Source organism: Lytechinus pictus, chromosome 7, assembly GCF_037042905.1.
Source record: "Lytechinus pictus isolate F3 Inbred chromosome 7, Lp3.0, whole genome shotgun sequence".
NCBI lineage: Eukaryota > Metazoa > Echinodermata > Echinoidea > Temnopleuroida > Toxopneustidae > Lytechinus > Lytechinus pictus.
Window position 1 is genome coordinate 6,352,681 of NC_087251.1, and position 18,173 is coordinate 6,370,853.

Here is an 18,173-nt window from a genome sequence, read left to right on the forward strand (position 1 = left end):
ATGCGAGCGCAAAGCGCGAGCAGAAAATTTTTGATATTCTGATCTGAAACTGGATAATTTTAGCACGTTTTTAATAAGATCAAGATGCGTATCTCAATAAACATGCGTGCACGTGTTTTAGAGTTAGACAGAATCTGGGCATTCTGAATACATTTCGTTTTTCATCATGAAAATCAATAATGCGAGCGCGGATCGCGAGCTGGAAATAATATTTGAAATTCCGTTATGAAATGGGTCAATTTAAGCAATATTTAAAGCACTGTGTACATAGGGGAATTGTGAAGTGGATGTGGAAAGCACTTAATAAATGATGCGAGCGAAGCGCGAGCTCATATTTTATTATTATTTTAAACTAGGATCGAGACATTTTAGGCCTAAGGACATTTTGTCATAATATAAGAATGATGCCTATCTTCTATTCCTCTTCCTAAAACTTGTCGATATATTTTTCTGAAAAAGGGACGATTTAGTTATGAATTCATAAAAAATCTATTTCATATTTATTAATCTAATAAGCCTAATGAGTGCGTGAAATTTGTTGACAGTGCATGAGGCCTGAAAATTGGATATTTTATATATTTTTTAATCATGAACAGCATTCATGGGTTGATACATTTATAGCAAATAATGCGAGCGCAAATCGCGATCCGAAATTTTTTAATGGGGGGAATTCAAGTAGTTTGTTATAGAATATATAGGTACAGTGGCGTACCGTGGGTCACGACATGGGGGGCACCACCACAAATTTGGTGTCACTTAGGGAGCGCGCTCAGTTGCCAGGTATGCTGACCGAATAGAGAAATTTTAAAGACATGCAATGCCATTAAACGGATAAGTATCTCACTGATTAAATAATGCGAGCGCGAAGCGCGAGCTGAAAATTTTTGATATTCAGACCTAAAAGAGACATTATAAGCAAATTTTTTGTAATCGTGATACGTACCTGTCTCGCTAAACAAACAATGCGAGCGCGAAGCGCGAGCTGAAATTTTTGTATATATTGACCCCAAACAGGGACATTTTAAGGACTATATTTTAGGTATCCATTTTAGAGTATAAATATCTCAGCATAGTCATCTAATGATAGTGGCATCCTTTGCTGATTTTGTTAGAATTACATCTAAACATATGAAGCACTTTTTGTAGTCATTGTAATCATGATTATCATACGCATCTCACTAATCAAATACTGCGAGCGCGAAGCGCGAGCTGAACATTTATGAAATTCAGACCTGAAAAGGGGCATTCTAAGGCTTGTTTGTAGGAATTCACTAAGTCCTTACGTATTTCACTAACCAAATGATGCGAGCGCGAAGCGCGAGCTAAAATTTTGATATTCAGATAAAAAAAATTGACATTTTAAGGAATGATTTTAGGAATTCATGAAGAGCAAACATCTCACCGATCAACTAATGCGAACGTTAGCACGAACAGGAAATGTTTTATATTAAGACCTTAAAATTGGGCAATCACTTTAAAGGGGAATGAAACCTTTGGAATAAGTAGGCTTGTGTCGAAACAGAAAAATCAAAGAATAAGAACAAAGAAAGTTTGAGAAAAATCGGATAAATAATAAGAAAGTTATGAGCATTTGAATATTGCAATCACTAGTGCTATGGAGATCCTCCTATTGGCAATGCGACAAGGATGTGTGATGTCACATGTGAACAACTTTCCCTTTGATGGTCTATAGAATACCCTCAAAATGTCTGTTTCTGCTTTTTCTTGTGGTGATACAAATTTTTAACCATGATGTATTCTTTAAAAATCTGTATTACATGCCCTCCTATAAAAAGAACACATGATCTACTGATAGATGTGATAAAAGCGGCAATTTAAGTGAAATATATACTAAAGAAATGGGCAGAGTTGTTCACAAGTGACATCACACATCTTTGTCGCATTGCTAATTTGAGGATCTCCATAGCATTAGTGATCACAATATTCAAATGCTCATAACTTTCTCATTATTTGTCTGATTTTTCTCAAACTTTCGTTAATCTGTTTCTTTGATTTTTCTATTTTCACACAAGCTATCTTGTTCCAAAGTTTTCATTCTCCTTTAAGTAATCATGAAAAAAAAAGCAAATGTCACTACATAAAACAATAATAACTCGAATTGCGAGGAAATATATTTGGTGTATATTGATTTGAAAACGAGAGGTTTTAGTACAACAGGATTATACATCTCGTTAAACAGTCTATGCGAGCACCAGGAACAATGAAGACATAGGCCCTGAGCAAACTGTTTCATAAAGTCAAGAAAAAAAATGCTTCTTATGTATCATAATTATGATATAATATAACATTATAATAAACAATAATTTTTCTTTCCCCATTATGTTTCTCTTCTATGTTTCTCAGCCGATTGGGGGGGGGGGGGCACGTGCCCACCATGCCCCCTGGTAGTTACGCCACTGTATAGGTATACAGAACTCACCAATCAAAATGCGAGCGCACAGCGCTAGCTCATAGGCCTTCATTTTTGACAATCGAGACACCTGAAAAGGAATATTTTGAGAATCTTATATGAAATACACAAAGATAATAGGTAGGCCTACAACATTTTAAAGTTTCGCTTAATTTCACAAACCAGTTATAATCACATCCTTGTCGGTATGAGGAGACTGATGACATCACTCACTCACTACTTCATTTTGTATTTTAGTATATGAAATATTCCATTTTTCTCCGTTGTCGTGTGAAACAATTATTAATTCCTCCCTGAACATGAGCAATTAGCATTGTTTAATACTAAATGGTTCAATCAAGTTGGTCCATATTGTAAAATCTGTAAAAAATGAAATATTGTATAATTCTAACAATAAAAAACAAAGGAATTAGTGAGTGAGGGACATCATCGACTGTCTCATTTGCATGTCACTGAGTTGTGCATATCACTGTTTTTTTTTAAATAAGCAAAAAATTTTTTTAGAAATGTCATAATTTTTTCATTTTACATCCGGTTTTGATGAAATTTTCAGCATAATGCTTGTTAGATTTTTCTTTATTTATTCAAATCAACATTTTTTTGGGGTGGATGGACTTGTCCTTTAAGAAATGAATGCGAGCGCGAAGCGCTAGTTGAAAACTTTTTTAATGATGAAATGAAAAGGACATTTTCAGTTGTTGGATTAGAATATAAAATATTTTCAGCTTGTGCTTCTCGTTCGCATAAAAAAACTGTGAGGTCGGGATGCGTATATAACTAAACAGTGATGCGAGCGCGAAGCGCGAGCAATTTTTTTTTATATACTGACTTAAGAAGGACTCTTTTAAGGTATAATTCCTATTTATTTAAACATTTTAAGGACTTATGTACGTGTGATCGATGGAGATGATACACACCTCACTAATCAAATATTGCGAACGCGTAGCGCCAGCTGAATTTGATATTAACCCCTTTTCTGACCCTGAACAGGATAGCTATCTCGCCAAACAAACTTCAAACTCGAGCACATTGATTTTTTTCTATTATCGTAAAAACGGGATATTTTAAATCAGCCGCATTAATGTAACCTTTTTGGGCAGGAAATAAATTTCACTTTAAACAGGCAATACGAGCAATGTTGCGCCCCCGGTCGAACATGAATTTGCATGGAGCCCCCTAAGTTCAAGGTCAATTTGGCGCCCTCGGTTGAACATGAATTTGGCGCCATGTGAAATATCAATTTGCCCTCGGCCACCTTCTGAAACATGTATATGTCGCCTTATGGTCAAACATCAAATTAGCGCTCCCCTAGTTTGAACATCAATTCGGCGCTCCCCTAGTTCGAACATCAATTTGGCGCCCCTCCCAGTTCAAACATCAATTTGGCGCCCACATCTAGTTCGAAAATTAATTCGCCCCGTCCCCCTTGTTCAAACATCAATTCGGCGCCCCATAGTTCGAACGTCATTTTGGCGCCGCCTAGTTCTAACATCAATTTGGCGCCCCCCTCGTTCGAACATCAATTTGGCGCCCCAAGTTCGAATAGCAATTCGGCGCCCCCTAGTTCGAACATCAATTTGGCGCCCCTAGTTCGAACATTCAATCGGCGCCCCCCGATGTCGAACATATAAGTTTTGCGCCCCTACGTCAAACATCAATTCGGCGCATCCCCCCTACGTCGAACATCTATTTGGCCTCCCTAGGTCGAACATAAATTTGGCATCCCTTCGAACTCAATTTGGCTTCCCTAGTTCGAATATCAATTCGGCGCCCCCTAGTTCAAACATCAATTCGGCGCCCCCCCCCTAGTTCGAGTATCAATTCGGCGCCCCCCTAGTTTGAGTATCAGTTTGGCGCCCCCTAGCTCGAACATCGATTCGCCTCCCCCCCCCCCTAGTTCGAATATCAATTTGGCGCCCCCAGTTCGAACATCATTTTAACATCCCTTCGAACATCATTTTGGCGCCCTCCTAGATCGAATATCAATTCGGCGCCCCTACATATAGGTCCAACATCAATTTGGCGCCCCATAGGTCGAGTATCAATTTGGCGCCCCCTAGTTCCAACATCAATTCTGAGCCCCCCTAGTTTGAGTATCAATTTGGCGCCCCCTAGCTCGAACATCGATTTCCCCCCCCCCCTAGTTCGAATATCAATTTGGCGCCTCCAGTTCGAACATCATTTTAACATCCCTTCGAACATCATTTTGGCGCCCTCCTAGATCGAATATCAATTCGGCGCCCCTACATATAGGTCCAACATCAATTTGGCGCCCCATAGGTCGAGTATCAATTTGGCGCCCCCTAGTTCCAACATCAATTCTGAGCCCCCCTAGTTTGAGTATCAATTTGGCGCCCCCCTAGTTCGAACATCGATTCGGCCCCCTCCCCCCTTGTTCGAGTATCAATCTGGCGCCCCCAGTTCGAACATCATTTTAACATCCCTTCGAACATCATTTCGGCGCCCTTTTGGTTCGAACATCATTTTCTTTCCTCCTCTTCCTCTTTTTTTCTTCTCGTCCTTCCCCTCTTTCTTTCCCCTTTTCTTTCCCCCCCCCCCGTTCTCTCTCTTTTTTCTTCTCTTCTTTCTTCCCTCTTCCTCTTTCTCCTTTTTTCTCCTTTTCCTTTTCCCCTCTCTTTTCCCCCTTCTTCTTTCCCCTCTTCCTCTTTTTTCTCCCCCCTCCCCCTGCCTTTTCTTCTCTTCCTTCCCCCTCTTCTTCTTTTTTTTTTCTTTCTTTCCCCTCTTCTCCTTTTTTTCTTTTATTTCCCCTCTTCTTTTTTCTTCTTTTCTTTCCCCTCTCTTTTTTTTCCTCTTCTTTCCTCCCTCTTCCTCTCTCTCCTTTTCTTTTCCTCTCTTGTCTTCCCCCTCTCCCTCCCTTTTCTTCTCTTCCTCTTTTTTTCTCCTTTTCTTTCCTCTTTTTCCTCTCTCTCTTTTTCTTCTCTTCCTCCCCCCCTTCCCCTCTCTCTCTTTTTTCTCCTTTCCTTTTCCCTCTCTTTTTCCTTCTCTTTCTTTCCCCTTTTCCTCTCCCTTTTCCTTCCCTTCCTTCCCACTCTTCCCTTTTTCTTCTTTTCTTTCCCCCTTTCCTCTCTCTTTTTTCTCCTCTTCCTCCTTCCCCTCTTCCTCTCTCTTTTCCCCTCTTCTTTTCCCCTTTCTCTCTCTTCTCTTCTTTCGATCCTCCTTCTTCCTCTCTCTTTTTGTCTCCTTTTCCTTTCCCCTCTCCCTCTCTCGATCTTTCCTCTTTTCTTCCCCCCCCCCTCTTTCTCTCTCTCTTTTCTTCCCTTCTCCCCCCTCTTCCTTTCTTCTTTTTCTTCTTTTCTTTCCCCTCTTCCCCTCTTTTTTCTCTTTCTTTCCCTCTCTTTTTTTTTTAGCCTAAGGGGGGGGGGCCAAGGCCCCCTCGGCCCCCCATGGATCCGCGCCTGCCCTACCCCTTCTCCTCCGAGCTCCACCCCCCCCCCCCCTCCTCCTCACAGCGCGCGCTAGGTACCGTAAATCCTGCACTTTTTTGTCTTCAATTGAGTAGAGCACCAACTAGCTGCTCTGTGTCAATTTTCTTTCTTATCATTATCATGATGTAAAAGTAAACGTAAATAACCATCAAGGCTCATGAAATAGAATGCACAAAAATAGGCAAGTCTTTTAACAAGGCTATAAAAACTTTTAACCAATCAAAATGACGCGATGTGACTGCACGCAACCGGTGCATATGATCTATGACCCTGGCGCAACAGGCCCGCCGCACCGCCTCGCGCCGCGCCTGGCCTAGCCTGCGGTGCCTGGAGCTGTCGGCGCGGCTGGCCGCCTGTGTGCGGCGTTAAGTTACGCTCCCTAGCGCCTAGCCTGCGCCCCTTCCCGCCCATTCTCGCTTGCCTCGTTTGAAAGTCATATCGCGATGCGGAAAATAAAGTCAAGAAGATCAAAATCTACTACCAAGACATCCCCGAAATCTAGTTTAAATGCCAATGGACCTCGCTTGAGGAGTACGAAACGCATTGAAAATGTGAAAACAGTGGTGAAAAAGAAAGTGACGAAGTCGAAGAGGAAGAGTCAATCCGTACGGGGACCATCAGTGTCACCCGACGATCATTTGGAGAAACGGGAGATGCATCGAATCCATGAGAGGTTGGTGTGGGGCGGTGTGGGGGTTGGTGATGTTTTGCCCCGGGTTTTCCTCCTGCAAATTACCCGGGGCAGTAGTAAATTTCAAAGGTGTAACTTTGCTTAAACTGTCAAACTTAACAGGAATATTTAGCAAAGACAGCAAACTTAACAAAGTAAAAAAAGGGGAGAGCAAAACCAAAATGAACAAATTTAAGCCTCAACAAGGGCAAGGCAAGCCAAATGTTACCGTCATGGCGTTAGACAGGTCTAATGAGTAATGTTACTGATAGACTCCAACTTAAGTTAGTTAACTATAGGCCTACAGGCTACAGACTAGAAACTTGTATGTATACGACAACATAGGCCTTAAATTACGTTCGGCCTAACGTACTCTGTACATACTACAAGGAACCTAAGACCAAAATATATTATCAGTCTATTTCGGTCATAAAACATTCTTTGCTGAGTTTTGACATTTGTCTGGCTTTGCGGAACTGAAAAAAAAAAACCAGAAAATAAAAAAAAACTCCTCTGGAAGTACAGCTAATTTTACAGTCTTCTCTAAGCCAGACTAAGGAAACCTATGCCCCCGAAAATAATTGGGCCTAGATCTAGTATACCCAGTTTTGTGCCCGGACAGGTTGCGTCTTCGGACAATCCATTTTAAACGGCCATTTGGAAAGTTAACAACATGAACAAGCAAACTTTCATCATAGTACAAAGTACAGTATTTGTAGAGAACAAAATTAAGATGGTTACAACAATAATTAAATTCCATGTTTTTTGTAATCTACACACAAAAAAGGGTGTTTCAAATTTTATATTTTTGATTCAACAATGTCAAAATCTATTTCAATGCATGATTTAAAATATGTCTAAAAGAAAGATCTGCAGTAAACACTGATTTGATGATAAAGTCTGTAAAATCAAAGTTAATAGTCATAATATCATCAAGGTTGTGTCAACCCTATCTCTGTGGCCTGGGCCATGGGCGGAAATCCCAAGGGGGGACATGTCCCCCCTACCCAAAATAGTAGGGGGGACACAATATCAAATGTCCCCCTATAATTGAAATAAAACATGTCATTTGGACGAGATGACCTAACTTTTGGGGTGATAAGCTTTTTTTTTTTTTTAATTAAATTTATTTTGGTAAAAATAACCTTATATTTGGGGTGATAACCTTTTCTTTTTGGCTTGTCAAATTTTTCACCCCCTGGTTGGTCCCCCTACCTTTGGGGAGAGATTTCTGCCCTTGTCCTGGGCTATGGGCTATAAAAGGCCTGCTCATGCTACTACAGAAAATTTTGGTCAATGTTTGTCTTGATCTAACCTTAACATTAAAAAGTTGGATCTTGGCCTAGAATCAACTTAAGGATCCACGGTTATGTTTGTGCACATTGTGATCTGCGTATATTTTACACTCCGTGTGCTGACGTCACAATGGATAAACAGGTGATTAATCAGCTGTAGGTATGAGCTGATTTTTTTCATTATCTGCACTCTAACTGCAGATCCTATGCGTTATTCTATGAGACTGATAAACTGGAATTATTCCATAGACCATTCCATTTTTAAAAATACCTCTACAATTTCAAAATACTTTACTCTGCAGTGCTGCAAAGAATGACAGATATGACCCTGAGTTTGATTAAATGGTAGAGTGGTTTAAATTTTTCCTCACATAGATATAAAGCATTTGGCACATTTTTTAGAACAAACCACATTTGCTCTAATAAAAGTGCTGATAGTTTGAAAACAAGCACATTAACACCTATTTTTCAATGTTTGCACTCATACATTCCTCTACAACTTTGCAAAGTTTGGTGAAAACGACATGGGTTTTGAATAAAGTGCAGCATTGATTGTACTTCTCAAGTTTGTTATTGAAATATCACATTTTTGAGATTGGGTTTTTGTTATCTCTCACACCATTTAAGAACTGACAGTGCTGTTAGATTTAAGAGAGCAAACAAATAGCAATATAAATAGATACAATTATTAACTGTATTGCAAAATTTGATGAAATTTTTATGGATTTGAGTAATAGATGATTAAAACTCATTGTAGTGATCTCATGAGGTCTGAAAATGTCAAATTCTTTTGAATGCGCAATACTTAACAACATCCATTTGAGGGAACTTTGAAGCTATATAGCAAAAAATCAAGCACATGGACCCATGTTAATTTTTACACATTTGGAATATTCAGGTGCTAATTATTTATGTGCAATGTTTGGTGAAAATGACATGGATTTCACTTTAACTGTGGAGTGTCCTTAAGACAGTTCTATTGATCAAATCAAAATCATTGATTAATAAAGAGACAGTTGTGGGAAAGATGGAAATAGTAATGTACTGGTAATATTATTTCTGTCCACATTTTGGAACAATATCATTTGTTGATATAATAATTACTTTTCATTGACTCAGTCACACACAAAAATAATCACAATGAATCGTAAGAGATTTTTGTAGGAAAGTTGTAAATAGATTTTGGGAATTTTCCATTTCTTTCTATATTTAGGAACAATATGACAGTAAATAATTATCTGTTGCAAAAGATAGCTGTTCAGATGCTTTCTAAACTCACATTCATATTAATACCAAAAGTGGCCGAGATGGTCAGGCCCACAAATTGTCCCATAATTCTCTATATACTGGTATAATTATTGCACACTCAGTAAAATTGATATTTAAAGGTCAAGCCCACCCCAGAAACATGTTCGAATAAATTGAGAAAAATCAAACTAGCCTAATGCTGAAAATTTCATCAAAATCGGATGTAAAATAAGAAAGTTATGACATTTTAAATTATCGCTTATTTTCTCAAGACAGTGATATGCACAACTCATTGACATGCAGATGAGACAGTCATTGGTGTCCCTCACTTAATGTTTCTTCGTTTTTTATTGTTTGAATTATTCAATATTTCATTTTTTTTTTACAGATTTGACAATAAGGACCAACTTGACTGAACCGCATAGTATTAAACAATACTAATTCCACATGTTCAGGAAAGAATTAATCGTATCACTTGACAATGAGGACAAAATTAGAATATTACATATGGGCAATTCCATAAAATTATCAACCTTTTAGTACATCCGACCCACATTTTTCTCAAGTTTTACTTCACTTCATAAACTGACCAAGCCATGGTCCTTTGATAACATTACAGACTGTCAAAGAACAAGAAATCAGAGACAGAAAATTTCATGAAGGTCCCACACATAGGGGGTCGGACGTACATATTTTATGGAATTGTCCATATAATAAAAAAAAAAAGAAATAGTGAGTGGATGACATCATGTCTCCTCATTTGCATAACCCTTTTGTGAAATTAAGGAAAATCTAAAATATAACTCTCATTTTACACCCGATTTCGATTAAATTTTCAGTGTTATGCTTGTTGGATTTTCTCTTTTTATTCTAATCAACTTTTGGTTGGGGTGGACTTGTCCTTTAAGTCAGTCTGATAATAATACTACAAAAAATAACAATTATCATTACCATAAATAATCTTTTACATTGACCTTAAGTAGAGGTAAAACGCTGTTTGGATAATTTTCTTTTCATTTAGTTAGATCTACTTCAATCTAATTATAAACTTACCATGTCTATATAATCCATTGATATCATTATGCAGGCGGAGACATTATAGTCTAAACCAGGCCATCAGGAAAATAATCAACAAGCTTCCTTCTTGTGAGGCAACTGAACCAGAAACAAAGGTAAATTTGAGAATACAATGGTCTGTAATGTTTATAATGCAAATATAATTATCAATAATGACAATAAACATCATTTCCAGTAAGCCTAAATGTGTAAGGCATCCAGTCAGACAGACAAAAAGAATGAAAGAAAGAAAGAAAGACAGACAGAGAGAGAGAGGGAGACAGAAGAAAAGAAGAAAGAACCGATAATCAAATATCTCTTATTCCAATGTACACTAAAACAATTATGACTTCGGTTTGTTTACTTGCTCTTGAAAGAACTTGGAGAATACATGTATCCACCCATTGCATAAATATATTGGATTTGTTAATGAGACAATTGATTGCAATAGTGATAATAATAAATTGTTTCTACTGCGGGAGTAAAAAAAATATTTGCACTAAAAAAAAATTGTCAATTCAATAAATATAAATCACAGCAAAGAATCCTACATGATTATCCAAGTGTGAATATATACCATGTGCCAATGGTATCAAATTATTTTGGGGGAAAGAGGTAGTAGGGACATGTTCATGACAAGGAATTTCATTATAATTGCCAAATCTTTAGTTGCAAAGTTTTTTACTCACTCGGTATGATGAATGATAGAGTCACTATCTGCCTTCAATACGTAAGTGACGCTGTATAGCATATGATTGTTTATCAAAAGGTTCTGAATTTCTGATAGAGATATGGTAGACATATCAAATTTATATATTCAGTATGAAATATTGTTGAATAATATGAATGGGTAATATTTATTATCAATTTTTAACAATATGAAAACATTGCTGCATTGTTTTTTTAAATGTACATATGCAGCCTACACATACCCCCAAAATAAATTTATGATTATATTAAAGGTAATTTGATACAAAATAGTAAAAAAACACTAAAAATTAAAAATGAATTCTCTTGATTGACTGTTGTCTTTCTCTTCCTCCTGAATTCAATTTTACAGCACTATGTGTTGAGGAAGACAAGTGATTATATTCAGTTCTTAGAAGAAAAGATAAGTGCCCTATGCTTGGATTTGGATATAGAGCAAACAAATAATTGTGGAGATCTTTCATTCAGTTCTTCATTATATACTTTGATGGGTAAGTAGAAGTAGAAAAGACATGCAAGATCCTGGTGTCACCCAGTTCAAGTATTACACTGTACATATAGCTTCTCAGTTTAAACTTCAATGAGTATTTACTTTTTTAAACGTCTTTATCAAGTACTGGTACTTTTTAACATAAATTACAAGAAACAAAATTAAAGTTTAGCTTCTTATTTGACATTTAATAACAGAATAATTGTAACAATTAAAGGAAACCAAAACCCAAGAAGAGAAGCAATCTTATTGGAAAGAGTAAAGTGCGAAGAGCAATCTAAAACTTGTTTTATAAAAATCGGTTATAAAATAATTGAGTTATGGAAGTTTGAAAACTCTTGTTGAACTTTCTATGGGGATCCTCAAATTGGCAAACGTGCTTCAAAATGGCTGATTTTGTGGACAACTCTCCATTTGTTTTGTACACAAATTTTCTGATTTTCCTCATTATCTTTCAAATAGCATCTTGCCTCTTTCTGAGCACAACATATGTCATGGGAAAATATAATTCACACCACATATGTCAAGTATAGGAGGAGATAATGTGAAATATGTAAAATAAAGGGGAAACTCCAACAAATTGTATACAAAGCAAATGGACAGTTGTCCACAAAATCAGCCATTTTGAAGCACGTTTGCCAATTTGAGGATCCCCATTGTAAGTAGAACAAGACTTTTTAAATGCCCATAACTTGCTCATTTCATAACCGATTTTGATGAAACTTGTTTTAAATTGTTCCTCTCATTTTACTCTTTCCAATAAGATTGCTTCCCTTCTTGGGTTTTGGTTTCCTTTAATAGCATTCAGTATTAACTCTTGGCATCAGTTTTCATTAGACATTTGACATCTAGAGTGTATGTACCCTTAACATGTGTACCTTTTCAACCCAAGTAGAATCAAGTTTATTGACCAATAGGTGCTATGTAATTGCAGAGTATTTTTTCTCTCCTCACATGGTGAAGTCATTATTTCACTACCTTTATTCTGATATTAGCCTTTACAAGTATGGCGATGCCTGCAATTATAGTCAAAAGTACACTTTAATTAGCTGAGCCCCAAAGATTAATTTATATTACAGGGATTTATACTGCTTTTTACAAAGTCTGGTGTCTGAAAACTTTAATCTGCTTATGATGAAATCTTAAGAAAGACTGACTTTTTCAGCATTATTAGACTAGGCATCATTTTTGTCTCACCTGCATAGCAGAGTGAGACTAGAGGCGCCGCTTTTCCGACGACGGCGGCGTCAACACCAAATCTTAACCGAAGGTTAAGTTTTTGAAATGACAGCATAACTTAGAAAGTATATGGACCTAGTTCATGAAACTTGACCATAAAATTAATCAAGTATTACTGAATATCCTGCCAGAGTTTCATGTCACATGACCAAGATCAAAGGTCATTTAGGGTCAATGAACTTAGACCATGTTGGGGGAATCAACATCAAAATCTTAACCTAAGGTTAAGTTTTTGAAATGTCATCATAACTTAGAAAATATATGGACCTAGTTCATGAAACTTGGACATAAGGTTAATCAAGTATTACTGAACATCCTGCATGAGTTTCCCGTCACATGACCAAGGTCAAAGGTCATTTAGGGTCAATGAACTTTGGCAAAATCTGTTGAATTACCATCATAACTTTGAAAGTTTATGGATCTGATTCATGAAACTTGGACATAATAGTAATCAAGTATCACTAAACATCCTGTGCAAGTTTCAGGTCACATGATTAAGGTCAATGGTCATTTAGGGTCAATGAACTTTGGCCAAATTTGGGGTATTTGTTGAATTACCATCATAACTTTGAAAGTATATTGGTCTAGTTCATAAAACTTGGACATAAGAGTAATCAAGTATCACTGAACATCCTGTGTGCATCTCAGGCCACATGACCAAGGTCAAAGGTTAATGAACTTTGGCCGTAATGGGGGTATCTGTTGAATTACCATCATAACTTTGAAAGTTTATGGATCTGACTCATGAAACTTGGACATAAGAGTAATCAAGTATCACTGAACATCCTGTGCCAGTTTCAGGCCACATGACCAAGGTCAAAGGTCAATGGATATTGGCCATGTTGGGGGTATTTGTTGAATTACCATCATAACTCTAAGTATATTGGTCTAGTTCATAAAACTTGGACATAAGAGTTGTCAAGTATCACTGAACATCTCATGCGAGTTTCAGGTCACATGACCAAAGTCAAAGGTCATTTAAGGTAATTGAACTTTGGCCATTTTAGGGGTAATTATTAGATTGCTGTCATAACTTTCAAAGTTTATAGATATAGTGTATAAAATGTGGATATAGGGGTAATCAAGTATCACTGACAAGTTTTAGGTCACATGATCAAGGTCCAATGTCAATGAACGTAGTATTGTATCATTATATGAATGGTGTTTTTTGTGAATAATTATTTAAATGGTGTTTTTCAAAGTCAGCACTGTTGCTATATTGAATCGCGTGATGCAGGTGAGACCGCCAGAGGCATTCCACTTGTTTGTAGATACAGTATAAGCAGTTGATGTAAAATAATCATATCAAGGAAAAGTATTTTTCGACAGAGTGTACTTTTCTATCTGATTAAATTAAATAGTACCCAGTGTAATAAACCACATGAGCTAATGACCATCTTAAAAAAAATCCCATTGACTCTATGGTGATAAAACTTCTGCATTTTTCTGATTATCAGTTTCATGAAATGTACATTTGCTACACTCCTGAATTTGAGCTATCAATTTCATCGGTTTTCAGTGGCAATAGAATCAGCTTGAAAATTAATTCATTAATTTTACCTTCCTACCTTCTTTTCCAAAATATGTAGCATTTATTTCAAAAAATTTCATGTAGAGAAAAATAGATAAGTTATTTGCTTTCAGACAATTCCATGACATTTGCTCCAGTGACATTGCTCTGCTGTAATTTCTACACGCTGATAGAATAACTAACTTCAGCCCCAGATTAAGGACTATTCCCTATCCTGAACCTAACATAAAATCATATTGCAACCCTAAGCCTAATGCTACAGCTTAGACCAAATAAACTCCAGAGCAGTTGTTGATGGAGCTAATGTCGTGTCACCTAAAAGTATCTTCTGTTTGACTCCACACAGTATGCAATCTTAGTCAGCGTTAGTTCAGAAAGACAACTGCTTCCCGATTGACTTAGGAGTGCATGATTGTTCATCATCTCAACTTCACTAACTTTTTATTCTCTTTCAAATTACAGATGGAATTCAGAAAGAGATTCCTGCTGATACACCAATTTCTTTGGAATCCATACAAGATTTGTTAACCAGGCTTGACTGTCAAGTTGACAAGTCTTTGACAAGTTTGACAACCAAGAAGAATTCAACCAAGGGTAAACCGAGATCCATGAAAGCTACACGTAAGAAGAAAATAAAGCTCATCCATCAAGATGGCCCCAAAGTGACAGAAATTGGCGATGAGTATCTCCAAGAAAATGACATCAAAGAAGATGATGAAGAGTCCCTCAGTACAGTAAACACTCAGGATAGTCTGCTAGCAAGCAGTTCCATGAGTGGAATGATGTGCTCTGAGAGTTCAATTGAAACAGATGTTTCTCAATCAAACCAGATGAACTCTTCTGTCAGCTCTACCTGGGGCACAGGGTCCCTTGATGATGGTTTTAGCAGCAGCAAGACCACTGATCAGGAATCTTCACAGGGAAGCACTAGTTCCATCTCTAGCCATGATAGGCCACAAAGGGGAGATTCTCTGGCAGATCTCATTAGAAGTGACACAGGAGTGAAATATATCCCAACTCTCTCTGAGGTCAATCAAAAGAGCAAACACATTAAATGGAGTCAGAAGACATCTTTGCAACAAGTGGTTCTCCAAGTTCCCACATTCTCACCTAACCAGCTATCTATTCCTACCAACAGGACCAAGGACAAGCAAGGACCAATTTCATTCATTTGCCACGGAGATGGCAATGAGGTGTACAATCAGGCTGATTCAACCAATTTCTTGCCACTAAAGAAAAGCAGTTGCATGTCATCTGATAACATTGCTCATACTCCAACTGTTCTCTTTCAACCAAGTTCATGTAGTCAGTATGGTCACACCCAGCAGAACCCTGTCCCCATGATTTCTCCAATAAAACCTCTTTCAGACAGCACTGTCCCTGTGTCGGCCCAACATAATATCCTCAACAGAAACCTTGTCCCTACTGCTGATCCTCACCCAACCATCGGATATATTAACTGTACATTGAGCAATTGCTTAGATGACAAACTCACTGGTCCAAACCTTGGCATGTCCTGCACCAGTGTCCATCCATTTGAGGTGTATCACAAACAGTCCTCACTGTTTCAACCCTTGAAGCAAACTGTTGAAATTATCTTAGATGTTGGAGATGATCCATTGGTGATGAAGTCCTTTCTTGGAGAGAAGATTTTTTCTAAGAGGTCTGGGATAGATGGTTTCGAATTATTCATAAAGGTCAATATCAAGAGATTCCAAGAGTAAGTATTTGAAAATATAATCAAAGTATTAGAAATAGATACAGATAATTCAATTTGTACGAATTGACTGATAAATTGAATAAATACAAAGTACTGTAGATTCCAATGTTCATATCTTCAGTAGATCAATACATCTGGTCAATTGGATGATGCATACTAGATTGAAAATAAAAGATGGAATGAAAATACCTGTATGGATCACAATCTTGCAGTCAGGAAAACTATTTAAACATTCTTTAAGTATTCGAAATATTTGTATTTTGATTCATTGTATACATGTAAATCAACCTAAAAAATGCAATATAGCCAATTTGAAAGCAAAATAGTCAGCTGGTAAGCAATTAAAATGTATAAAACCTGCAACGTACTTGCTAGATTTGAGTCATGTGTAGCAGAGATCTCCAAATGGATGGGGCAGAACTACTTGAAAATCAACCAGGCGAAGTCTGAATTCATTTTCTTTGGCTCTTCCCAACAGATCAAAAAGGTCATCATTCCTAACCTAAAAATTGGTGATGTACATGTTGAGCCTGTTTCTAAAGTTCGCTCGCTAGGTTTGACACTTGATAGTACTATGTCTATGGAACCACAAATCTCTAGCTGCATCAGATCATCATTTTATCACATTAGGCAGATTCGTCGGATCCGGGATTACCTGAATCCCCATGCAACGAAGCAGGCAGTTCATGCTCTTGTCACATCACGTTTGGATATGTACAACAGTACTTTGGTTGGACTGCCTGATACTCAAATAAAACGACTACAGAAGGTCCAGAATTCTGCCGCACGACTTGTAAAGCGTTCAAAGTTGTCGGATCATATCACCCCAGTTCTTAAGGAATTACATTGGCTGCCTGTTAGGCAAAGACTTGCATATAAAGTTCTTTCCTTGGTCTTTAAACTGAAAACCAACCAGACACCAGTGTACCTATCAGATCTTCTGGAGTTGAAGAGATCGTGTAGACCCGGTCTTCGTTCAGGGAATGTTCACCAGCTCCAACAAGTTAGAGTGAAAAGGTCCTGGGGTGACAGATCTTTTTCCGTTGCTGGTCCCCGTTTGTGGAATTCAATCCCATCGGACATTAAGTCGTGCCAGTCAAGAGAGCTATTCCACAGCAAATTGAAGACTTACCTCATGAGGGAAGCATTTCCTTAACTGTTGTGTGATAAGGCCATTTTTTATTTTTTGACTACCAACTTAACTGATTGTGTATTTTTTCTTCTCAGTTTGTTCATTTTTATGTATTTATTGATTTCTGTTTTATATAAGTAGTTAATTGTGCGCCTTGAGTGTCATCGACAGATATGTGCGCTATACAAATCTTTAATTATTATTATTATTATTAAGGTATTATTCTGCAACTGCTACTCATATCTTTTAAACAATGTATACTGGTAATCGTTTTGACTTCCAATATGGTCTTTACCGTTCTCCTTTTTAACAAACTGCTGCATATATATTTCATTTCATCATAGTGGTTGGCCTGCACTGACAAGTAAAGAAATCAACAGACTCATTGGACAAGCATGGAATGAAATACCTGACCACTACAAACAGCTCTATGGGTAAGACAGGAATTAACAAACATAGAAAAATTATCACATTCATATGCATGTTTATGAAAGAATGCTGCTCTTGCTTTTATTGATAATGTCTCAGTTTTCCCCCAAACATAGATATTCTGAAAGTAAATCTTCATACGCTTTAGATAGATCTTCTCATTTTGCATTTTTGAATGTGGTACAAGGAAAAAAGAAACTGACCCACACATTTTCCATAATGTGAAAAGTTTGCACTGTAAAGTCTTGCGCACACCTTTTGAGACCAAATTTGAATCTAACTTGAATCTTGTTGGACCACAGGAATTTGTCCCCCTCCGGCAAAATTGACAAGAAGTGACAACACACGAGTAGTATGAGGTCTGAAAAATGTATTTGACTTGGGTGATTATTCAATTTATAGAAGTTTGACTTTTAATATGCGGATTTGAACTTTTAGAAGCCATTATACTTCACATATATTCTGATGACTTTTCCATGTATTTGTCTTCCTTTTTCTTGTATCCTAGAAAAAGAGCTTGCGCATGGAACCTTCGGCACAAGAAGAGAACAAAGTCAAAGATTACCTTGTAAGTTTTGCATAATGGAACAATTCTTTAAGATCTTTGTTTAATCAAATAAATCAGGTCAGTGAGCTCAACTCCTTAAGGGATAGGAAAGCAAACCTATCAAACGTATGCAGAAAGGAGGATAATTGACTAAAAAATCATCATGAATTTGCATTTTACTTTAGTTTTTTGTAACCATGGTGTTGATAAGATTTATATTTGATTTATTAA

The 18,173-nt window shown here is 37.2% G+C and overlaps 1 protein-coding gene across 1 annotated transcript; it reads left to right on the plus strand.

Annotated features, from left to right (window-relative positions):
• Positions 1-6,233: 6,233 nt before the first annotated feature.
• Positions 6,234-18,173, plus strand: LOC129265086 (uncharacterized). The gene is made up of 6 exons (XM_054903072.2): positions 6,234-6,550; positions 10,178-10,262; positions 11,207-11,345; positions 14,577-15,834; positions 17,311-17,400; positions 17,904-18,173. Exons 1-6 carry the CDS (start codon positions 6,321-6,323, stop codon positions 17,965-17,967), a joined length of 1,866 nt encoding a protein of 621 aa, XP_054759047.2. The 5' UTR covers positions 6,234-6,320; the 3' UTR covers positions 17,968-18,173.

Bases quoted from the DNA above. Each gene is read 5' to 3' on its own strand.
- LOC129265086 (XM_054903072.2), top strand. From the start codon at position 6,321: ATGCGGAAAATAAAGTCAAGAAGATCAAAATCTACTACCAAGACATCC. The intron at 6,551-10,177 runs GTTGGTGTGGGG...ATCATTATGCAG, and splicing joins ATGCATCGAATCCATGAGAG to GCGGAGACATTATAGTCTAA. The intron at 17,401-17,903 runs GTAAGACAGGAA...CTTGTATCCTAG, and splicing joins CACTACAAACAGCTCTATGG to AAAAAGAGCTTGCGCATGGA.